The sequence below is a fragment of the Lucilia sericata genome, unplaced genomic scaffold (genome assembly GCF_015586225.1).
Source record: "Lucilia sericata isolate MDLA Ls3-8-SP2 unplaced genomic scaffold, ASM1558622v1 Contig000217F_arrow, whole genome shotgun sequence".
Lineage (NCBI taxonomy): Eukaryota > Metazoa > Arthropoda > Insecta > Diptera > Calliphoridae > Lucilia > Lucilia sericata.
The window spans coordinates 215,467-241,199 of NW_023994245.1; the positions used below are offsets into that span (position 1 = coordinate 215,467).

A 25,733-nucleotide genomic window follows, 5' to 3' on the forward strand; every position below is an offset into this window, starting at 1 on the left:
GAATATTTCCTTTTAAAGTGAATTTTTAGATATTTATAGTCATGCTAGTAAAAAATCAATATTAATTGCGCTAAAGTATAAACATAAATAGTCTGCCATTTATTGGGTGACACCATTGAAGGCCAAAATTTCTTTATAATCTTTTCTTTGGAAAATTGTTGAGATAAAATTAAACACCTGTTGACGAATACGAGGGCTAATCAATGAGTTCTTTTGCAAAGTGAGAAATATTTCAAGGTGTATGTAATAGTTTTATAAATTTTAACATTTATTCTATATAGAGTTAATCCAAATATTTATAATTTTTATAGAAAATACATAATACTAAATATGAACCTATCTGAATATAATTTTGAAGCACTATTTCTGTTTATTTTATAAACTTATGTTTGGAAAAATTAATGTAGGAGTGTGTAAATACATGAAATTTTAGGTATTTAATGATTATTTTCGGGATGTATTTTCTACGTGGTCTAATACTCGCACCAATATAATGTATTACTCTGTAAAACTGTTATGATTTGTTTTCATTACTTGTATACTTTCGTTTTTCTTACCTTATTTGTGGTTATATTGAATTAAACTAGTGGAGACCAAATAATACCTTTGATTTATAAGTTGTTCGGGGACCAACTTCCGTTATGAAGGTATAGGCCGATTGGAGGCCTGGTAATTTGAGTTTCTTAATACTCGCCTACAAATTTAAAGAGTCTAAGCAAAAAAGAACCTTTCTTAGCCAGTTTCAATATTTTTTGGAATCTGATACAACAGTTATTTACTAAATTTCATTCAGTTATCTTCAAAATTGCGCCATATAGTTGTATTACATTATATACGTACTTTTTTCAAAATAACGTTTTTTTTCATTTCCTTTTACCTAAAACACTATTACCAGAACTAATAAATTTATCATAAACACTATTACCAACTGATCGTTTTTTGTAGTTTTTTAAATCCAATTTATATTAACTGTTAAATGGTTCTTCCACTTGCTGCAAAGTGAATTGACAACGTCATAGTGCAAATATGTCACAACTTTACAACAAATTGTTATCATTTTACACACAACTTTCCAAACGTTTTCCATATCACACTTTTAATTTAGCAATACTTTTAAATTTTCAACAATATTCCACTAAAAATTGCCACTTATTTTTAATTTTTTGTTTCTATATTCGCACAAAATGAATGCCATCTTAATGCTTACTTACTTAAGTAAATGCTATTAAATGACAGGCTATCAATTGCAAGTGAATGTAACACAACAAAAACCAGCTGTCGAGCTCTCATTTGTAAACAAAATTCTCTGCAAAATGGAAAAAACGACAATACAAACAAACTGTTGTAATTTTTGCTGTTTTGTTTTCTTTTTGCGGTTTGCAGTTGGTATTGCATTGGGAATGGTAAGTTTTAGTTTAAAAATCTGAAAAACAAATAGCTAAATGATAATTTTTGTAATTAGAAATATCTAATTATTGTTTCCATTTTAATGTAATTTTACAATAAAGAATTTCTATGCTAAATATTCACTGATTTGCATTTGTTTTGAACTGTAAATTTTTATTTGTTTTTCTTTTTTATTTTCTTGGAGCTCTACTAGTGCTCCACTGACCTTGGAAAGTTATTGCTTGTGCGTAGAAATTAGAGGAAAACAGAATTGAAAATCTTTTTTCACATTCTTTGCAGCCAAAAAGTATTATTCCTCTGCAACTTTGTATTACAACAACGATTGTGTAAAAATAATACCGTTTATTCTTCAGCTGGCTTTTATTTTATAACAATAATTACTCTCGTCTGTTTGTCATTTTGCATCAGATATTTGCAATTTACAAGAAAAGTGGATAAAAAATAAAAAGTAAATAATTTATTTATTACATTGGGAACATAATTTATTTGCAAAACAACTATTGAGTAAATTTACAAACTCAAAAAGAAAAACAGCAAAATTATCTCATCGTCCACGAACGAAGAAGAAAGTAATCAAAAAGGAAAACACAACCAGGAGTTTCACTTAAAAGGGATTAAAAATTACAAGAAAAAATTTGTTCTATTGAAATAATTTCTGGAACTGTAAACGTCTTGATTGTCTAGGAAAGCAAATAAAAAGCAAAATTGATATCAATATTTAAAAAGGTTAGTAAAATATGCATTTAATAATTAAAATTAAGAAAATTTTCTTTCGAGAATGTAATACGTAATATTGTTTATTTATGGTGAAATATCAAAAAAAGAAGAAAAACAGGAGTGGTGATGGATTTTCGTTGCCAAGGCAAAGTGTATGGGTTTTTGTGTGTGTGTGTTTATAATAGAATTGGTAAAAATCGTTTTGCCGGGGGTTTATTTTTTGTATGTCGTTTTTTCACAACTTTTCAATAAAAGTAGATGGGATGGAGGATATACATATGTATGTATGTATGTGTAATAAGCGTGAGACATTTACCATGGACACTTAAGTGGGTATGGCGTGGGTAAATTATCACCTGTCACAATTGTAATGAAAATCATTCGACTTGTATTTCCTTACGATTGCATGTTTTGTAACAGTTATTTAAAATATTGAAATCTTTATGGATATAAAATGGGATAGTTTTAAAAATTTTTAATCATATTTAGAGTGGTATTGGAAACTCTTAATCCAAATTACGACTGGGGACTCTATCTTGGAGCAGACAAACTAATATGGTCCAAGAAGTGATAAAAAGAATAACTTTAAAATCAGTATTTGTACACTCCTAATGCATGAAAGAAAAGTTATGTCGAAATCCTTATTATTGTTAAAAATACTAGATTTAGAAAAAAAGTCTGCACTATAGGTCGAAAAAACTAATAATATTTAATCAAAATATTTTCATGTAACTTGGGCGATTTTTGTAAAGAGAATTCACAGTGGTACCAAATGAGATCGCCAGATAAAACTGAAATTTCAATTTATCATAAGTCAATAGTATTTTCCACATACCATGTTTAAATGAATAATACATGATTCAGTAGAATCTGGCAAATTTGTTCCACTAAATCGATTTTGCGGTACCCATTTCAAAAAATACGTTTCTTGAGTTATGTCAGTCTTGCAAAAAATGAGCATTACTGTATACTTTTAGGGTTTAAAAATTATATATATTGTAGAAACGAAAATAAAACATAAAAATACTTGGTGAGAATTCTTACTATGGACCAAATTGATTTCAAAATCTTGCTTTCCTTTTTGAAACAAATACTCCGTTCGTTTCTAATTTATGTTCAAATTCATTTATAAATTTAAATCCATAATATTAAGATCAAATGATTACAATAACAATCTGGAATTTTTTAAATTTCTGGCAAATTTTATTTATATTTTATTATAATCTTAATAAAATTGTTTCCATTTGTTAATAACATACTAATAAATAATTTGAAAAGTTTATGTTATTCAAGTATTAACAAACGTTTACTTAAAGTGTTTTTCTTTTTTTGCGTTTTAAAATTATTCATGGAAATTTTCGAAAAAAAAATGCAAAATAACCAATTAAATTTGAGATTAAACTTATTATTTCTGTATGCAAAAAAAAAAAAAATAGTACAATTCGTGAATAAACAAAAATACAGGGTGCTCATATTTAAGCAATGAAATTGTGATTATGTTGGAAATAATTTTTGGAAAATTTCGTTTGGAAAACTTTGATATTATATACCAATGACTCTTTCAACTTCTACGTTATTTAGAAAAGTTTTCTTAAATAAATTTTCTCCATATTTTTATATTTAAATTAATTTTGACTTGCAAAGCCTAAAGTTTGAGTATAAATAATAAAGCAAAATTTTAAAAATTGCATTGTAACTAATGTTAAAAACAATACAAAGTTCAGTTAATTTCCAAATTCTATTTGGTCCAACCTTTTTATCAATAATTTCTATTTATAGAGTATTTATTTATTTTTGTCTAAAAAAGTCTATATATTAATGATAAGAAATTAAAAGAAATAATATTGAAATTTATTCTGGAATGAAAAATATACATACGTGTATTAAGACATGACTTCCCAAAAATACGAAATCGTACGATAACAATCTCATATAGACATGACACGTTTATCAAATCAATTTGAAGTTTGAAATTGAAGTTCAAGAAAACATGAAACGAATCAAAGGTCGGATAGTCCATAAAAAAATAAAATCTATTTGTTTGCAATATATTTTTTATCGTTGATATGATTAATATTAACTCCGCTAAGTAAGCAACAAAACAATTTAAGTTTATAAACTTAAGAATAAATATATAGATACGGCTGCAAAATAGTTTTTATGAACTAATTTCTAAAGTTAAGTTCCTCGACAACTCCTTTTCAATTATATAAAAGAAATCATTAAAAAGCTATTAAATAAAATGTATTTCTTTAATCGTATTTTATGATCAAATCACTTTAAAGTATAAATGTATGGTAGTTTTTATCTAATCAGTTAAGACGGCTATAAAAAGTACAAATATTAATATTTCTCCAGACATTCTTCACTATATTTTCACTTTTATGCATATATTTTCATTAAAATCTAATCGAAAATTATTTTTCCATTAATTTTGTTGGGGTCAATTTTGATTCAAGTTTTTGGAAAGTAAATACTCTTGTATGTATTGGTTAAGATTAATATCAAGTTATGGCTATAGAAACAACTTTTGGTGCTTCACTATACATTAACTTTTATTCATATCATTTCCTTAAAATCTAATCAAAGTTTATGTTTCCATCAAGATTAGTGGGGTCAATTTCTATACAAGTTTTGTTGCTATTTAAAATTAATTAAATTGATTTCTTTCATATATTCCCACATTATTCTAACCATTTATTCAATTACAATTATTTAATATTTACAAATGTCTATTGTAAATAATTGATAATTTTGTTAAATGCACATAAATTATTTATAGCCTTATTAAATACTTAATGGTATATCATAAAAACTATTGCTACTATTTAACTAAATAAAACTATTACGCATTATTTCATATTTCACAACAATTTGTTGATGATTATTGCACTAAATGAGTTATACTAATTTAAGCAAACATTTAGCCGACCAAAAACCTACACGTCAAATTTCAACTAACAATGCACTTTAGTCTCAGTTGTTTATTCTATTATATTCTAATAAGCGATTTTTGTTGTTGCTTAAATTACTAAACTGTAAATAAATGTTTCACTTTTATGGATGATGAAAACTACTAATAATAATGAAATTAATTTAATATGTACAATAACATTGCCTCTATTTATAGATGATAGCTTTCTTTAAGTAAAAATTGATTTGTTATTTTATGAAATTATATTTTTAAAATATTTATTACGTTGTTCTTTTAATAAAGTCTATGATTAATTAATATTAAAATTATTATGGATTATGACTAGAAAAATTATTGGTACATAGTACATTGTTGTTCTTTAACAGTTTAAGCTGTACAATTTTTAAGCCATGAAATTGGTCTACTTATACAGGGTTAATACTTAAATCCATTGGAGTAAGTAAAGTAGGAAGGCTTAACTTCCAAGATGCAAAAACATCACATGCGTTTACATCCACTCAGATGGGACTCTGTTGAATCGGCAACAGCACCTAGCGACGTAACCGGTAGACCGAAGTATGAATCCATCAAATAAGCAGAGACTTTGTTCTTACTCACAGTGACACACTGTGGTAAATCTGGTATGAACAGAGTTTACTCTGAACATACCTGGACATGGAAGGAAAATTCAATGGTCCCACAGTCACTCCTCTGTGTGGTCTCTGTTGCCATTCGGCAACAACACCGAACTGATCCCAAAATATAGATTTCACCGTCTTTTAGGTAGGCTGGGCAGTTGCATATGTTGTGGGTATCATGGGGACCCTGTCCACATGCTGGGCATATATTGGGGACTGCACGGCACAGTCTATATATACCAGCAACAACTACACAACAACAAGTATATAGTAGATTGTTTTGAGTTGTATCCCTTTAGTTGCAAATGTAACAATTTTTAATAATAATTCTATATTTTGACCAAAACATTTTTATAATCAGTATAAAGAATAATTGATAAAACTTCTTAAATACTTCATATATATTTGCTTGTGCCGAATCATTAACACCCTTCAATTTTGAGTTTTATTAAAATCATTAGGATCATGCAATATCAATCGGGCCAGCAGTTTAAAAGAATACTGTCAATATTTTTAAATATAATTTAATACTAATAAAACTATTAAATGATCTCTTGGAAAGTTTTTCTATTTCTCCAAATATTACTGATTTAATTGCTTTAATATAAAATTATTTCCTTTTCTTTTTAAGAACCCAACAAAATAGCTGTGAATGATATATATGTATGATGGTGTAGGGTTTAATATAATAGAAATATTTTCGTTGTTAACTGGAAATAATATTGATATTGATATTCATTATCTTTTAATTTGATAACAATTCAAGTTATTTAAATATTTTTAAAATTACTTTGCAAAACCAATTGTGTCATATTTCAAGTAACTATAAAAAATTTAGGAAATCCTTTGAATTCCATTAGAAATAGAAAATCATTTACAAAACAACGCATTTAATTTTTTTTTTTACATATTAAATGCTATTTAAACTTCAAACAGTCATAAAACTTATACAATTTAATTTGTTACTTAGATTTTAAAGGGGCGCAACTGACAACACCTGATTATTAACTCTTAACGTATTAATATTTTAAAATGTCATGGTAAATTGTTTAAAAATGGGCGTTGAAAAAAATAATTATTTTATTACAGTAAATAGTAAAGGATATTTTAACAGTGATTTACAATTATTTATTACTTTAGTTTATGTCCTTAAATAACAAAAGTATAGCTGAAAATTTGAAGTTATAATTTCCAACAATATTTCAGACATAAAACACATTAATAATACTGCAATTTACTCTCAAAATAATTGGAATTTTGTTGTTAAAGTTAATTATTTCAGTTTAGAAAAATTCTGAAATCGAGTTAAGTAAAATGGACTTGAAAGTTTAATTATTTCACTATAATTTATTACTAAGAGTAGTCAATGGACTAGTCCAAAGACTATTCATTAAACATATAGAATATGCATATACTACAATTTTAAAATAGCAGAAATATTCAATGGATAAATATTCAAAGTTAAAAATTATCTTACTGGCTTCACCGAGGACTCCGTGGGCGCGATAGAGGACTAGATGTATTTATATATTTATGTATATACATTTTTATTTCAAACTAACTAACTAACTAACAAACAATCAACTAACTAACTGACTGACCGAGTGACTGACTAACTAATTACCTACCTAACTGCTTAAATCCAATTTTTAATCAATATCGAGGCCATATTAGGTTTAAACTACTGATTTCCTGTGCCTTGAAAAAAAATAATTTCTATAAATATATTTTTTGCAATATTTTTATTTACTTTAATAAAAAATCCATCAAATTGCAATACTTTTAATCAAATTTAAGCAAAACCCTAAATCTAATTGAATTCTTAGGGGGTAAAATTTAAAGTATGCTTGGAAATAAACTCTCTACTTAGATTAAAATTATCAAAGAAAAAGAAACACCTGCAAATACAAAGTACAGTATTGTAGTTATTGTTAGCGCAGATAGTAACGCTAGATTTTTCAAAATAAAATTTAAATTTTAATGTTTCTGTAGTCACAAGCAATAATAATCAAGGTCAAAAAAGCACAGTTGCAAATAAAAACCATTGTTATTTAGTAATTTAGCACAACTTATACATAATTTTCAATTGCATTCAAAAACTTAAATTTTGAATTTTCAAACTTATGAGCATTAAATAAATTTATTTTAAAATTTATGTAAATCTTAATATTTGCGTTAAAATTTATTATGAAAAGAAAAAACATTTATTTAGTTGGGCCGAATTATTTTTATCGATTATTTTCTTATAAAATAGTTTTTTAGTTTAAGCTAACTCTTAGTTATAATAATATAAACTAATTACTTAAAATTAATTAATATTAACATATGTGTGTAATGTGAAAGTGGAGTAGTTATAATATTTTGCAATTTTAAATTTTGACTTGAATTTTACATATTAATTCTTATAAAACTAACACACTATCACGCAATCTCTGGTTTATTGACATATTTGTATAGATATGTATGTATGTATTTTTAATTATTAATACTTAAAACAGTATGTGTTTGGATTTTTAAGAAAATTACATTTTGCTTAATAAATATTTAAATCTTAATTTTAATTTTGCCACGAGCGAGTAATCGCTTACTGGCCCTATGTGTGCGGCTTTACGCACAACGTTTTATGAAAAAATCTTTACGATTTATACCTAACGATTTTTTAATCTTTGGTTTATTAGAAAGGTCAGAATATCTATGCGCTGCCACATCTTTGTAGCTGTACTCCAGCATGGTGGTGGTTTGGCGTTTACCTCTCTCAAAAGAATAGCCTTTTCCCTTTTAAGTTTTTGTATATATCCCCCTCTACGTTTTGGCTTTTGTATGTCTGGAATCTTGTTTTCCTTGGGTTTCTGTTTCGATCCCAATCTTCTCTTATATTCCTCAATTGTTAAGGGCTGTGGACCTTGCTTCATTCTAACTTCATTCCTCTTTAACCAGCTGATGTCTCTGGGCTAGATCGTTTCTTCCTTTAAACTACTGGCGTATCGTTTCGGCTGATCACGTCAGGACAAATGAGTGTTTTAAAGGTGCATTTAAGCACTCTATTCTAAGGGTGCAACAAAAAAGATTTAAGCTTAAGCACTCCTTGTTAGCATCGCTCATTTCCACCAAGTGTATAACAGAAAGCTCACAAGTGGTTTCTGTTCAGTTGTGGATTATCAATAGTTTTTCTTATAAAATACTTTTTGCTTTTATACTCTAATTCGTTTTAATACGTCAATGCCAAGGTTGCAACCCTTAGTTTTATTTACCTATAGCTCCTATATAGTACTTGTATTCGGTATTCGTTCTAGAAATATGAATTAATTACTTATTGTCTTGTCTGTAATGAAGAGTGTCTTGACAGTTTATACATTTCTGTGACACTTGATCGCAATTTTTGCGCATTTAGTATATTGAAATTATACTATTGATTGAGTATAGTACAGTGTTAGTAATTAAGAATATTTTTCGTGTTATAATATCAGCCCCTCTGCAACACGTATTTTTCAGATTTGGATCGATTTTTAAGTTTTTTTTACAAATGAGATCAACAATTATTTGGGACTTTAAAACTTTTATGCTCAATAATTGGGGTCGGGAAATCTCATAAGAATCGGAATACGTATCGCTCTTGTTCTCCAATAGATTAATAATTGCAAAATCATATTACGTGAAATGCATATGAATGATTTGCATAATTTTATAAATTAATTAATTAATAACTTAAATAAATCATAATTTTTAAAGACTAAAGGAATTGACGAAATTAGCAACAAAATGACGAAAGAAAAGATGAAGACTAGAGAGAAAAAAGAAATTGAAAATTCCAATTTTTTTTATTCAAAAGAGAGTTTGAGTGAAAACACATTTACACTCAAATTGTCACAACGAGTAAAAGCTTATATTTTTCTTATTCTTGACCTAATCTAATTGCATTATTTTTCTCATTATCCTATACACTAAGAAAATTTATTTCACTTAAAAAAACACTTGGTTTATTTTTACAAGAGTAGCAAATTTGCAAAGTACGCTAAATTTTATTAAACATGTTGGAAATTTGTTTCACAGACTTCTAACAGAAAATGTAATTTTTGTAAAGACTCGAACCATATATTTTACAAAAAAAAAAGACAATTTGAGAGAGGTAAACACCAAACCACTATCATACCGGAATATTTCACTTTTATTTAAATCACGTTTTTTCCTTTTTATTCCAAATTACATTGTATATTGTTTTCATTTGGTATTTGAGTTTGATCTCAGGATTTCTTTAAACAATTGTCAAGTTCTTGTTTTCCTTCATTCCTCGAATTCATTTACTTCTCTTGATCAGATAGCCTCCTCCTTCAAGCACTTACAAACCGTTGAGGATAATTTCGACTGTATATTTTTTTATTATATTAGGTGCAGTTCTTAAGCACTCTTTGATATACTGACAGTATCGCAGTTTAAACTATAATTACTGAATCCATTAGGCGTTCGTCGTTTAAGAATTCGATTATTAATGGTCTTTCTTATAAAATAATTCTTACTTTTATATTGTAAATTCTTTCCGATTCTACCTAAGGTTTGCACATTTCGAATTGAATTATTATTAATAAATATTATTTATAGCTAATAGTCCTTTACCGAAATGTGAATAAATTAACTTTTAGTCGTGCTTATCGTGGGTTGGTATTCGACACGTCCCGCCGCACTTTGTGTGGGCTTACCAATTAGCATTGCTAATTAAGACTTTTTAATAGTGCTACAATACTTTTGAATAATGAGGGTTCGAGTGAACTATTAATAAGTACTTTATTTACATACATACAAATTTTATGTGTAGACCAAATTATTGTTACATTAAACTGTGTTTAATAACAATATGTATTTCTGAAGCTATAACTAATGCTACAAATAAAACAAAAAAATGATTTAGAAAATTTTGAAAATGTAATGTTTTTTCTAATTAAGTTCTTTATAGAACTGTTATAAGTACATACTTAGCTATGCTGTTTATATCTCTGCCGATATGACTTACAATTCTTCAATTTTTAAATTCACATTACACTGCCTTTCTATTACTTCAAGACTTTAACAATTCAAAAAGTAAGGTTTTCAAAAATGGTGTTTTGTATAATTTATAATATTTCACTTATATTTTTTAAGAAAATATAAGATTTTAAGAATATATAATTAACTTTTAGTTATGACATTCTTGAAATAAATTATCATTTTGCACAGAATATGAATTTTCTTAAAACCAAATTCATTATATGATTGGCACTAAAAACAAAAGTAGCAATCTCCATATTTATTTAAAATATTGTTCACATTGTTAAATGCTAAACTAGATGTGTGAACATTTTCATGTAGAAGAGTGGGAGTAGAACATTTTCACTACGAAGTAGTCGCAGTATCCAGAGTTTTTGACTTTTTATTAACATTGTTTCGGATAAGACGGTTGTAAGATTTCCTGCTTCACTTATGTTTGCTGATCGTATCATTAGTTAGTTATCTAGTTAGTTAGTTAGTTAGTTAGTTAGTTAGTTAGTTAGTTAGTTAGTTAGTTAGTTAGTTAGTTAGTTAGTTAGTTAGTTAGTTAGTTAGTTAGTTAGTTAGTTAGTTAGTTAGTTAGTTAGTTAGTTAGTTAGTTAGTTAGTTAGTTAGTTAGTTAGTTAGTTAGTTAGTTAGTTAGTTAGTTGTTATATACTAGTCAATTTATTTGTCTATGGACTAGCCTAGGCTCTAGACAATTGACTATTTTATGGACAAGTCTATTGAATAGTCTATTACCTAATGACTTTTTATGGATTTTTCTATTAGTCTATTTACCTGTCTATTAACAATTTCTAATATTATTGAATTTTCCATCTCTGGTTCGCCAATATTTCGCATGGAATTACACTTTTTTCGAATAGTCCTAAATTTGACCTAAAGTACTTTTAATACAAAATTATTTTGAACAAAACTTTCTTCATATTCATTGTTTTATAAAGCATGCTATTTTCATATACATCACTGTATAACTGTGCATACATACATTAATCTATTCTAATCTGTTTGAAGTATTTAAAAAATTAATAATAATCATATCGCATAAAAAAAATAAACAAACTTGCCACCTAAAGGTAAGGCGTACGCGGCTTCTGTTTTGCGAAAGAAATTGCAAAGCGATTTAGATTACGATAATCAATTTATTATATGTCACACATATACTAAGTTCACACTAGATTTAAGTGTGTATATTTTGTTCATATGCTGACTATTACTAACTAGAATTAACACAAATACAGCATTAAATAAATATACAAATAAATACAATAAAATAAAATAAAAACCAAAATACACTCCAAATCTCATAGAGTGTTTTGTTTGGTGCGAAGAAATATTATTAAGCGTTACGATTTTTTGCAAGACCAGTTTAAGTTCAACTATCGGAGTGTAAAGACAATTTTAAGCAAGTAAATACAATTTATAATAAATAACGCTACATAAGTTTAGCTAAAAAGCTATAAAAATAAATTAAATTAATTTTAAGGAAGTATTTTGAAATTGAACTGAATTGCATTTGAATGCAATAACACTTGCAATAAGTGAGTGAAACAACCTAAATTAAAGGACAAATAAACTAGTAATTAATTAAACAAATACATAAAAAGGTTAGTAATGCAATATTGTTTTAAAAGTCAATAACCAAAATAGAAAAAAAAAATAACAAAGGAAATTATTTAAAATGGACCCATTGTGTCTGTAAATAATACAGACATTCATTTTTTGCGATTCAAATAATTAGATGATTATCAAGTGTATACGAATTTCGCTTTTGAAGGGCACTTTGTAATATTTATTGTTATTCTTAACATGTTGTTAGCACGTATTTAGTTATTAGCTATCAAAATGAATATTCAAATACATATTTGATTTTTTTATATTTTCTATATATTAATAATATTAATATATAAAGTTCTATGTCAAGGCATCATCATGCCATTCTTACAAACATTCAGGCATTAATTCATTCATTGATTTGTTTTGTGTTTGAATATGATGATTGATTAAATACTAGTTTTAATTAATTTAATCATTTCCTTTTTAACTTGTTTGTTTGTTTGTGTGTTCTTTTGTCGAAAATTTTTCCATAAAGATTAAATAATTTGTGGCTTGTCTGTCACAGAATATCATCTGAGGTTAATTTTTATAAATAAGATTTATATAGAATGTTTTTTGAAGATTTCAAATCAAGTTTTATTTTATTTATTTAGAAATAAACCTAAATTTGTTTATCGTTTCAATCAGTAATTGATATTCAATCATGATTATTTAGTGTTAGAGAAATGTTTACTTTTTATTTAAAATGTTGATTTTTATAGCAACGCTTGTACTTTTCAATTTGCCGGCGGACATTTTTTTGGAACTGCTCTTTTGTCTTATAAGACAATTTGATTTCTTAAATTTTTAAATATTTTGCTTTAATACTTAATAAATAGGAAAACTTTTAGAACAGTAAAATATCAGGTTAATCATTATTCGTAAAATATTTGAAACAGTTAAAACTATGCCATACCTTTTTGGTGTAAAACAAATATTTTAATTTCGTTTTTACTTTAAGTTTTAAAATTTCTTTAATTTTATCTAAATTAAGATCATTTAATTTAAGACCAGAAATCAGCTCGCTATTTTAAATTGTTTTAAAGGCGAAGTCTAAAACTTTGTCTAAGTTTGTTTTCAAAATTTATTAAGTTTTCTTTATGCAAAAATTTGTTTAATCTGTTTTTTTAAGAAATTTGCCTTGAATCCCAAAATTGCAATTATAATTCCATTAACCAAACCTATATCTACTGCTAGAACATTTGTATAAATTGTATTGCATAAAAGTGGATAAATTAACAATTCTTCAATTCTAGCACGCTTTGTTTTTGTTTTTTTTTTTTTTTTTTTTTTTTTTTGCGGTATTCTGAACTTACTATGGCATTCTTATTCTTCTTGTTTTAATTACACACTTTTGTTAAGTTGTATTCCCTAAGATTAATTAATTTATATAAAAAGTGGACTTAGTACTTTTGGACACTAAAATAATGACAAATTCAGTTTATTTTAATAAGTAACAATGAGAAAATTCGACTATGGCGAAACTTATATACCCTACCTACTATAATGTATAAAAATATTACAAAAACTAATTAAAATTTTTTTAAATTTTGAAAATTTCGATTTATTCAACTTTTTAAACAAAATAAACCTAAATATTGTGATTAGTTATATGATTTTGAATACAAAACTTCTGGAAAGTATGTCTAATAAAATTACTTAAGATTTGGAGTCCGGTCTGGTACATTCAGAAAATTTACTTTAACAAAATGTAGAAATTACAAACGAAATGATAAACTTATGATATATATCGTTTAAAAAAATCACGGGTGAAACTCATGAACTTTTGCGCAATTATAATAATACTACAATAGTTTACAATTTCGCTACTTTTTAGTTTATTCTTATTATTACAATGAAATCGTACCCGACCTATTAATGACTTTTAATTGTTTTTATTTATTGTTTTGTTTGAAAATTTGCGTTATTAAGTTAAAGTCCGTTGGTAAAATTTATATTAATATTTACTAAGGTATATACACATGTTTAACACAGTTTTGCAAATTGCTTTAAACAAAATATTCAATTTTTATTATTAATTTTTTTTTTTCATTCAAATATTCTTGTTATTTAGTTTGGCCATTAAATTTAACTAAAGAGCTTAAACATTTGCCAAGGTTGTGCTGGTGAGATAGCAAAGCCACAATATTTAAACTATAGTTTCAAAATGTTTTTTTCCATAACTTTAAAACTTGTTTTTGAATGATGTTTGCAACAAAATAAAAAAAACACAACAACTTTAGGCTTTGAAAACTTACCAATGGTATAGGTATTTATAATGTCTTACATTCAAGAATAAATAATAAATTTATCATTGAAATACTATTGAATTGCTTAACAGCAATCATCCTAAATAAATATGTTTAAATACTTGTTAAACCTTTTTTTAAGTACCCTACTTAACTATGCAAATGCATATTAATTTTATTTATTTACTCCTACAAAATTCTTTAAATTTATTTAATTCATCTAGACCTGATTGACGGCAAATTAAAATATTTATTAGACCAGTGGTCTCCTACAAAGCTAATATGCAAGTCCCCGCAAGTTTTGTTAGTTTTTTAATACAAAATAAGGAAAGAAAAAAAAACTAAATCAAATCAAAAACGTGTTAATTATTTTTCTTTTTAAACATTTCCGCCTTATTTATAACAATTTATTCAAATCCATTCATAAGCAAAAATTAAACGGTGAATTTTACTAATAGTTGAAATTTGCTGTAATGTTTCTGTTATTTTTGTTTTTTTTTTCTTTTAGTCATGAACTTGATTTTGAAAACAATTGTTTTGTCTTACTATAAGTATTAACCTAGTTTTATTAATTTTTTTTCCTATTGTCTATTCAATGTACTCGCCATTAGGCATAATATTATCACATTTTCTATTTCTAAATTTCAAGTGTAAAGTTTATTGAATTTGTATCTATTTGACCAGCACACTGTTAAACAAAAAACATTATAAATAAACAAAATTAATATGTATTTAATAAATGTTTTTTTCTAATGTTATTAATAATCAATTATTCATTAATTATTAATAAATTTTTTAAAATTATAGTAGAAAGAGTGTTCTAGTAAAAATGTTAAATTAAATATGCTTTCAAAGTTTATACTTATTTAATTAATTATTTATTTATTTGATTTTTTGTGAATCAGTTTTATTTATTAATTTAATAATCATGTCAAATGAGTTCTATTTATGTTTATTCATTTTCGATTTGTGGTCAAAGTTTAAAAATAATTGTATAACTTGAGGAAACAATCGTTTTGATGTATTATTAAATACTCTATACGTATTGGCTTTAAATAGAAATAGAATACATATGATTTATTATTAAATGTATATTAAGTTATTTTAATTATAACTTTGGTGTCCTCGATCAAGCAACAATAACTAAATAAGTTAATTTTTTGTTTTTGTTATAATTATCCACATAAAGCCCTGTAAAAATGAGTAGTGCAAGCGAAGTGCATGCTATTTTTTTTTTTTAAACAACATGATCCATGGCCTGCATTACATAGTACCATGTTGTCCCATAATTTTAGCAAATTTAAGATAAGTTTGATGTAGTGCATGTTTAGATTACTTGGTCCTCACATGTTAAATGGAGCATGTTTTTTAATATATTTGGGTTACTTTTAGACCAGTCCTAGTCCTTTACGGATAACTTTTTACACGCGTTTTTAGGTTTGATTTCATATTAATGTTTAAATAACACATGCCAACAAATTTTTAACTCGGAGAACAAAGTTATTTCTGTAAAGGATTGAACTACGTTGAAACCGAATCTAAATCTCATCAAGTTTTTGAGTTATCGTGTCCTAATGTTTGAAATCACCCATATTTCAGACGTCATTATAGCTCAAAGACAGATTTATATATAAAAACTCTTATGTCAACTGAAAGTTTAATCTCTCGTCTTTAAAATAAAGCTTTATTTTTATCTTTTTCGAGAAATCTTAGCCTAAGGCCAAAAAGGGAATTTTTTAATACATTATGCCTTTATTTTATGCCAAACTTGTATGTCATAATTGTTTCAATGTATACAATTGTTTAAATATCTCTTGTATTTACCTGAGATATCGTCCATTGAATTTGGGGCGACCAGTCACATTTGTTCGTCATAAGAAAAGTCCTTAATAAGACGGTTAAAGTTTTTGTAGATCCAAAAATAATATGTAATATTCCGCAAAAAATTGATTGTGGATTCTTTTTCTTATGATTTCAACACAGAAAAATTTATTTGTTTTATCCCAGGATTTCTTTATGAGATTTTTTTTAATGAAAATAGTTCGTAATAACCGATAATTCGTTATAACCGAGTACGTTATAAATTGTAGTTTTAAAATTAAGGTTATGACATCTCCAAGGGAAGAAGAAGATTCCAAAAAAGTTAAGCCTTTGTTTTAAAGTTGGCAGATTGCACATTCAGACTTTAATGATTTGCAACATAGATCATCATTTATGATTTGCAACATAATCATCTGAAGAATTTTTTAGAAAACTGCAGAATAAATACCGAAAAAAACACATTTTTCGGAGTTGTTTGTTTAATTTTCGTCCATAACTTTTAACATGGACTTTTTTTAGTGAAATATCAGAAAAATACGAAATTTTTTAAACCGAAATCACATGCCGCAGTTTTCTAAATGTAAAAATTTTATGAACTTTCAACACTACACGTCACTCGGCATTTTTATTAGACCACAATTTCCCAAGGTAAAAAAGTTCTGACGCGTATAGCTTCACGTGTTTAATTCTCTAAAGTTCGCAAGGGTTAAAGAAACTGACGTGTTGTTTTTTTAATTATGTTTCTGTTTTCAAATGTTTATTTTTATGGACTGATGTTAGACTTTTTATTAAAATAAGATTGTAAAATACAAATTATTTTAAAAATTTGGAACTTATTAAAATTGGCCTAAAATATATAATTTTATAAAGCCACATGATTTAAAGACTATTTTTTAAAGATTTTGAAAAATTTTCGTACATAAGTTAAGAAAAGATTTTAGAAATCCACTTAATAAAAATAAAGATTATTTTAAAAGTTAAAATTTAAAAAAAAAAATTAATTTCGAAATTTGCAATAAAATATTACATTGATATAACGGGCATTCATGTATAAACAATTTTAATTTATTTCGATTACAAGAACTGAAGCTAATTTAGTTTTGAGAAATACACGTTCTCCTTAAGTGGAGAACAGAATTAATGTTAAAACGTTTTAATTATTCAATATTAACTATCCTTATGACTGTTAATACATCATAATAAATTTATGAGTTTTTTTTATATTTTAACGCCTGATAACTTCTCACAGAAAATTGAAAAAGACGCAATTAATAACAAACATCTACTTTGTTGTAATACCTATATATTTTCAATACTTTTGCTATAGAACAACAAACAACTAAAGCAAGACGACAAGTAAGGTATTACTATATACATAATAGTATTAGTAGTATATGGGTTAAACGTAGAGGTCATATAGATTTACTAACAAAATAAACTTTTCCGTTACTTCACTAATTGATACTCTGGTAATTTTCATGTTTCCATAATGAAATTAGTTAATGGAAACCAACCGGCATTTGGTCGGTGGGTCATTCGTACATTCATACACTTGCTGGCTATTCGTACAATCGTATGTTGTTTAGTCGGATATTCTATACGAAGAAAAAAACAACCACAAAACTGTTGTTTCTTTTGTAAAATAATAATAATAATACTTTTGCAAAATTCTCTCATTTAATAAAAGAGCATACATACATATGTCATAAAATATGTTTCAAAGTAAATTAATAAAGTAGCGACACGAGTTGTTGTACAACAAACGTCTACAAAAACCACAGGCAATTTGTTTTTGTTCGAAATACTCACTTGTCAAAATTTGTTTACAAAAATGAACCAATAATTAATGGAAAATATGGCATTATTGTTGTACTTTCCAAAAATATGTTGTTATTTATATTAAAAGTCACATAGTTTTCTTTATTTTTTAAAAATTAGAACATTTTTAAAAATATTATACACTTAAAATACACTTTTTCACATTAAATACAACAAATTACTCAGAAATTTGTACAAAAGCAAGCGTTAAAATGAAAACAAATATGGCAACATAAACATTTTTGACAAGTAAGTCCACAAATAGCAAGTTTAAAAAAATAGTCAGCTGTTCAACTGAGTCTACTTTATAAATTTACTTTGATATGTTTGTTCTCTGTTTATATTTCTCTGATTTTCGACACACGACTTGAGGGGGAGCATATTACGTTGTCGAATGTATATATATAGAATATATGTACGTAAGGTACACTCACCTATCTCCTCTCAAAGCTAACGTCACTATTAGAACAAAATATTATAAAGCTATATAAAATGGGAAGAAAGCGAGCAGAAAAAAACAACAACAAAAGTTGTTTGGCTGCATCCCAACCATCGTATGATTTTATTTTGCTCAATTCCCATTCGTTTATATTTGAGTAACGCTATTTTATGAGATGGCATCAACAAACTGACAAACGCGTGTTTTTTTTAAATTGTTAAGCGGTTACTTTTAATACTCTAGTGTGTACCATAGCAGTACTAAAATATGCAAAAAGAAAATAATTATACTATATAGGTATATACATTTTTTTTATTTTCTATATTGTAATAACAAAAAATTAAAAAGAAAATTGTGTAAAAGAAAAACGGTTGAAATTGTTTCTTTTTTATGGAAAATTGAAAGTGTAATTGTTATTGAAAAACACATGTTGTCTTTGCCATTTTCTCTACCGTCTTGTAATAAAACTGAAAATTATAAAAACTAAATTATTTGAAATTACATTCTCTATTTTTCCATGCTAACTTAAAATTATCAATACCCCGTTGATTGTCTGTCTGAATTACTGTCTATTTAGTTGTGCTTTAATTGTTTAGGAGAGTTAATTGAGATTTACTTACTATTTCATTTATAAAAAGTACTTTTTTAACTGTTTAGGACTTTTTTTTAGTATTTTTTAAGAGAAAAATACTACATTATTCTAAATTTAAGCTGAAAAGGTTACGTAGATTCGAAGTTTTACCAATTTTAAACATTATTTTTAACAATTTGAACCTGGAAACGTTCATTTCATGTTCATTTTCTACAGTTGATGAAATTTGCAAAACTATTGCATAAGGATCTTAAAAATATCCAAAATTGACCTGAAATAAATTCGAAAATAAAATCTAATGCGATTACAATTTTCGATTACTACTTAACTTTACTTACAAACATTAAACCGCTTCTCAAACCTAATTGAAAATTTAATTATTAGCTAAAACTAATTTGTACTTGGTCCTTGCAAAAATCAACAGTTGAAAGTTCAGAAACAGTGAGTTTCTTCAGTGGATTATCACGCGTCTTGTAAATATGCCTAAGCCTTAAACCAAAATAAAATGTCTACCAAACAAACATAACCTTTGCAAATGTTCAGTTTAGTCCCAATAACAAAAAAGTACCAACAACTTTGTTTGCATATTATTCATTAAATTTAGGGGTGGCACGAGCAAAAGTTTATTGTGTGAGTTTAGCTTTTTTTCCAAATTGTATATAAAAACAAACAAAATACCAGATAACATTGTTGATTCTAATCGTAAAAAAGTACTTTATCATTTGTTTATATTTTTGCATAACTTTTTTTTTTAATTTCAACTAAACATCTCTATTGTTTTTAAATACATATACATCTTATAAAAATCAAATAAAACATATAAACATGTCGGAGGGTACAAGCAACTGCTAGAGAAACAAGAGAAATCTCAGATTCTTGTCAAGTATTTTTCCATTTCTATGTATTTCGTAGTTTAGTTTACAATTGTATTCTCTTTAGTGTAGTTGCCAGACACGCACGTTGTTGAGCAACTGAAAACTAAACTAAATTAAAAAAAAAAAAAATACCCTTCCACTTTACTCAGCCAGGCAGGAATTAAATATTTAATGGTAATTTAAATTTAATTACTTATAATTACAACAATACGAGTATAAATAAATATAACTTGTTATAAAATAGTGAAATTGTTTTTTAAATGTTAATAATATTTTCATTTTGTATTCTAGCATCATGCCGCCAAACGCTGCTCCCGCTTCTCAAACGATTACTGAATCGCTTTTAGCTGCTGGTGGTATTTCCGAAGGTAATCCTAAAGTTTTGACTGAAGCCACCACCGGTGTCTTGTTCGAGCAAGATGCTGAAACAATTGATGGTGGTTTGGTAAAGGATATTGAAAAATTGAAAAAGGCTGAAAAACGTAAACTGAAATTGGTATGGCGTAATATAATTGCATTCGGTTATTTGCATTTGGCTGCATTATATGGCGCTTATCTTATCTGCACTTCGGCCAAATGGCAAACCATAGCTTTTGGTAAGTTTTTTTTTTAATTTGTTTTGCTATTAGTTGTAATCATTATTGTAGTTTAAAGGTACCTTTAATGGTATGAATGAATCACTTAAAATTTTATTTATTATTTGCTGCTGAGAACACACTTTGAGATTTTTTTTGTTGATTTGGTTTTCTTCTATGTAGATGTTGTTCTAACAACAGTTATATATTGTTGTATATTTTATAATTTTTTGCTTTTATTCATCTTTAAAAAGATTATATAAAGTTTAGGTAATTCTTTATATTACTACGTTTTTACTTTATAAAGAACTTTATTGTTTTTTTTTTACAAACAAAAATCTTTGAAATTTTACACAAAATAAGTGATGTTATGAGAATATTTGCTTATAAGCATTTCAGTTTTTTGTATAATTATTTAATCATAATTACATTGTGTGAATAGTTAAAAAATCGGTAATTTTTTAATAAAAACTATTCTTTATAATGAGTTCAAAGCAATTTAGAAAAAACAATGTGAAATTACATGATCTCAAATGTAAACAGTGGTTTCAATTTATATTTAAGCTTGGAACGGTTGCATCACATTTTGTCTTGCACAGATTAATGATTCGATGTCAAAAAACCAAATCTATGTTTCCTGAGTAGAGAACTTTATCCTGGCAAAATATCTTTAAAAACAATATTCCAAACAAGTAAACATTTCCGGTATAATTTCCCAACTCTGCTTCACCTTGCATTGAAAAAGTCTCGCATTGAGTTTTATATCAATTTTTGAAAGACAAAAATAAATTCAATTAAATTATAACAAAATTTTGTAGCAAATTTATGTATATATTTTTATTTAAAGTAAATAAATATTTTTGTTAAAAATTATTTCGCAAAATTTTTGTTCACAATTTGAGAAAAATTTCAACGTAATTTTAAACAAAAAATGGATGCATTTAAAGTACCCAAAAAAGTTAACCGTCATGTTTTAAAGGCGCTTAACTTTTTAAGCCATGGCAAAGCAGAAGATGAAGTTAGTACAGAGCAGATTTTAAACCAAGTTAAATATCAAATGAGAAATTTAGTGCCCGTACCCAATATTGATATGGTCATACAGAAATCATTGAAAAATTTAAGTGATATTGGTTTGATTGATAGGACGGCACCACAAAGATTTGCCATGGGACGTTCTTATGCTCCGTCTTCGGCGCCTAAGGCCAATAAACCCAAAACAGTGAATCGCAATATATTTAAGCCCAGTGTAAGTTTTTAAAGAAAGTTTTTTGATTGTCTGTTACAAGTGTTAATAATTTTAGGTTTCACGCAAGAGAAGCAGCAGTCGATTAAACCCCAATTTTAGACGGGCTCAATATGACAGCGAGGAGTCTTTGTCCGGCGATGAATATGATCATGCACGCAAACGTATACGTACTAATACCAAAAAAATTAAACACTCTGGTCGCAATACCGAATTGCCCAAAGCCCGACAACATTTCCGTTTTAAAAATATCGCCTTAGCAGATCCCCTATCTAATCCCTCACCCCTTTATATGAGGGATTATGAATCTGACAGTATTTTCGAGCAAAATCAAGAAATGGCAGTTTACATTGGTCCTATAAGGAATTCAAATAACAATTTGGATGTAACTAATATAACACCAAGAGAACCTTTAGAAATCAATGAAATTTTAAATGATGATCAAACAGATAATATGAACAATAGCCAAAATCCTAAAGAAGCCTCTTTTGAGGTGGTGGAACTCTTTTTAAATAGTAACAATAACTATGAAACTGCAAATAAATCTAATTCTCAAACGAATTCCCAGTCTGATGACCCCCCCTCAAAGACTAGTCTTGATACAAATGTTTCGACAAATGAAAAATCCAAAACCTCTGTTTCAGCTACTCAATCCCAAACGATTACTTTGGAGAATTAATTGTCTAGTCTATTTTTATTATTTCATTACTTTTTATTTAAATTGTGTGAATTGCCGTTTGTTATATTGTTTATTTTGCACTTTTATAAATTAATTTAAAACAATGTTGCTTACTAAAAAAGAATTGCATTTTAATTGAAGAAAGAAAATGTGTTTGCATAAAATTAACATGACACATCGTTATACTTATTTAACTATGCGCAGTTAATTATAATATTAATTACACGCTTTATGTTTCTATACAGAACATCAATCAATAATGTCAAAAGTGTTTGTCTTTTGATTGTTTTAAATGCATTAATATATTCTTTTAGCAGGCGTACAAAGACAAATTCAAATGCATATTTTATAGATTAACATAATATGTAGTAATTTCATTGCAGATAATACAATTAAAATATTCTAAATAACTATTGACGTCTTCTTTTAGCTTTCGGTTTGTACCTTATCTCTGGCTTGGGTATTACAGCCGGTGCCCATAGATTGTGGGCCCATCGTTCATACAAAGCCAAATGGCCATTGCGTTTAATATTGATGATCTTCAATACAATTGCTTTCCAAGATGCCGCCTATCACTGGTCTCGTGATCACCGTGTACATCACAAATATTCCGAAACCGATGCTGATCCTCACAATGCCACCCGCGGCTTCTTCTTCTCCCATATTGGCTGGTTATTGTGCAAGAAACATCCCGAAGTTAAAGCCAAGGGTAAGGGTGTCGATATGAGCGATTTGAGAAATGATAAAATCATCATGTTCCAAAAGAAGTACGTACTTGAGTTTAATATTCCTATAATTCCTGTATATTAATTCACTTTGTTTTCTATTTGTTTTACAGATACTACATGATTTTGATGCCTCTGTTGTGTTTCCTTTTGCCCACTACGATTCCCATGTACGGCTGGAATGAAAGTTTCATCAACTCTTGGTTTGTGGCCACCATGTTCCGTTGGTGTTTTGTTTTGAATGTTACCTGGTTGGTCAACAGTGCTGCTCACAAATTCGGCGGCAAACCTTACGATAAGTAAGTTTTTTCTAGTATTTCGAAAACTTAAACTAGTATATTGACTGTTTTTCGATGTTAATTTTTTAAATTTTTTATCTTTATTTCCTTCAGATACATCAACCCTGCCGAAAACTCCTCAGTTGCTATTTTGGCTTTTGGCGAAGGCTGGCATAACTATCATCATGTTTTCCCTTGGGATTACAAAACCGCCGAATTCGGTCAATACTCCATGAACTTAACCACAGCTTTTATTGATTTCTTTGCCAAAATTGGCTGGGCCTACGATTTAAAAACAGTTTCCGCTGATATTATCAAGAAACGTGTGAAACGTACTGGTGATGGTTCTCACGAAATCTGGGGTTGGGGCGATAAGGATCAACCTAAAGAAGAAATTGATGCTGCTGTTATAATCAACAAAAAAGATGAATAAACTCTATGTATTAGCAGTATCAAACGTCCATTCACTAAAAGAAAATATTATTAGAAAACCAACAACAACAACAACTAAAAAATCAGGGATAAAATGAAGGGAAGGTGTGCTCTAAACCAAAAAATACCAAAAAACACACAAACTAAAACTTTAAAAACAACCTAAAGTATAGAGTCGTCGTCATTTTTATAGTTTGTCATAAAAACAAAACAACAATGAAATAAAGAAAAATTCCTTAACAATTCCTTTCTATTAAAAAATGAAGAAAAACAAATGCTAAAAGGTGGTGAATTCGAAAATTGTTGTGATCTCATCACCAAACAAATGGCAACAAACAAAAGCTAAAAACAACATAATTTCAACTGAAAACTGAAATTTTACGAGTTCCTAGAACTCTTTAAACAAATTATATTATATATTAAACTAAATATATTGATAACATACACATACACCAAAATAAAATCAATACAACATTTTTCTTTGTTCCCGTATATTCCATTTTAAAGACTAAACAACAAAAACAAACCAACAAATCCCTTATTAAAGCACGCTTTCTTACTTCTTTTTTTATATGTAATTATAAATAAATTAAAACTACATGTCTGGCACATTAAAATTAAACAAACAAACTTTTCTTTTTGTGTAAATTAAACCAAGATTCTTTAAGAATCTTAGTTAAACAAAGAACGGCTGCTGCTATACAACAATTTAAAAACAGCACAAATATTTGGACCCCTGCAGTAGAACACCTTAGGGTTCCATATAACGAAATCATGTTAATTCCTTAACCCTTACTACTTTCTTTCCAACCCGTCCCTTTCATTTTATTATACACATGTATTTAATAAAGCTTTACCAAATATAATTTTTCAAAATCTTTAAAAACACCCAAATATTTTCTATAAGCTTTGGAACCAACAATCCCCAAAGAGCTTAAAAAATAAGACATACAAAACAAGAAAGGTTGAAAATTACTGAAAAAAGTATAACTGATTTTGATTTAGAAGAAATAAAAACTAAAACACTTATTCTTATTTAATAGATTTATATATGTAAATGTTATATAACTCCCCCTATCTCTTTCCATTGCTCTTAGAGAGATACTGGTAGATGAAATGAAAAATAAATAAAAAATATATTAAATATAAAAACAAAACCTTAACAGAATTGTTATTAACTTTACGTTGTTTGTAACACTTTTAAATCTTTATGTATGTGTGAATTCATATTTGGATTTAAAATAAAAATATTAAGTTAAATCGGAAAAAACAACTATTAATGTAAAACCAACAACAAAATTCTTATTAATGTGAAAATAAATTCCATAAAAAACACTTAAAAGGAAACATTTAATTACTATTAATAGAAAACTAATCATCTAATAAAAAATATTGAATACAATTTGTTAGCTCTTGGAAAAAATACATGAAATTGTTTTAATTCACAAGAAAGTAGAATGGTACTTTGCAAATGTGCAACCAATTGACTGACTGCTCAAGTTTATATGATATTAAGGTCTATAAGAACAAACATAATAATTTTCAGGATAATAATAACCACCAAAATAATCGGTTAGGCGGCTTAAATGTAATTGTCTAAAATTTATACTACGACGCCATCTAACGGATCGTTTTAAAACTTAACAGGAACACTTCTCAAAATCTCTCGATTATATGCATATTTGAAGTTTTATCCCATTATGTGCTGTAGTTCTT

The 25,733-nt window shown here is 27.0% G+C and overlaps 2 protein-coding genes across 6 annotated transcripts; both read left to right on the plus strand.

Moving 5' to 3' along the window:
* The first annotated feature begins 1,648 nt into the window (after positions 1-1,648).
* LOC119602267 (acyl-CoA Delta(11) desaturase-like) lies at positions 1,649-25,343 on the plus strand. Of its 5 annotated transcripts, XM_037953688.1 has the most exons (6): positions 12,013-12,104; positions 12,182-12,302; positions 20,377-20,681; positions 23,013-23,349; positions 23,421-23,606; positions 23,700-25,343. In XM_037953688.1, exons 3-6 carry the CDS (start codon positions 20,381-20,383, stop codon positions 24,016-24,018), a joined length of 1,143 nt encoding a protein of 380 aa, XP_037809616.1. In that variant the 5' UTR covers positions 12,013-12,104; positions 12,182-12,302; positions 20,377-20,380; the 3' UTR covers positions 24,019-25,343. The 5 variants fall into 5 exon arrangements, with proteins under 5 accessions (XP_037809618.1, XP_037809619.1, XP_037809615.1 ...); XM_037953690.1 differs by lacking the exons at positions 12,013-12,104; positions 12,182-12,302 and adding an exon at positions 1,649-2,133; XM_037953691.1 differs by lacking the exon at positions 12,182-12,302 and having other exon boundaries at positions 11,924-12,104.
* On the plus strand, positions 20,698-22,703 carry LOC119602271 (probable serine/threonine-protein kinase DDB_G0277071). The gene is made up of 2 exons (XM_037953699.1): positions 20,698-21,906; positions 21,962-22,703. Exons 1-2 carry the CDS (start codon positions 21,592-21,594, stop codon positions 22,580-22,582), a joined length of 936 nt encoding a protein of 311 aa, XP_037809627.1. The 5' UTR covers positions 20,698-21,591; the 3' UTR covers positions 22,583-22,703.
* Positions 25,344-25,733: the final 390 nt, after the last annotated feature.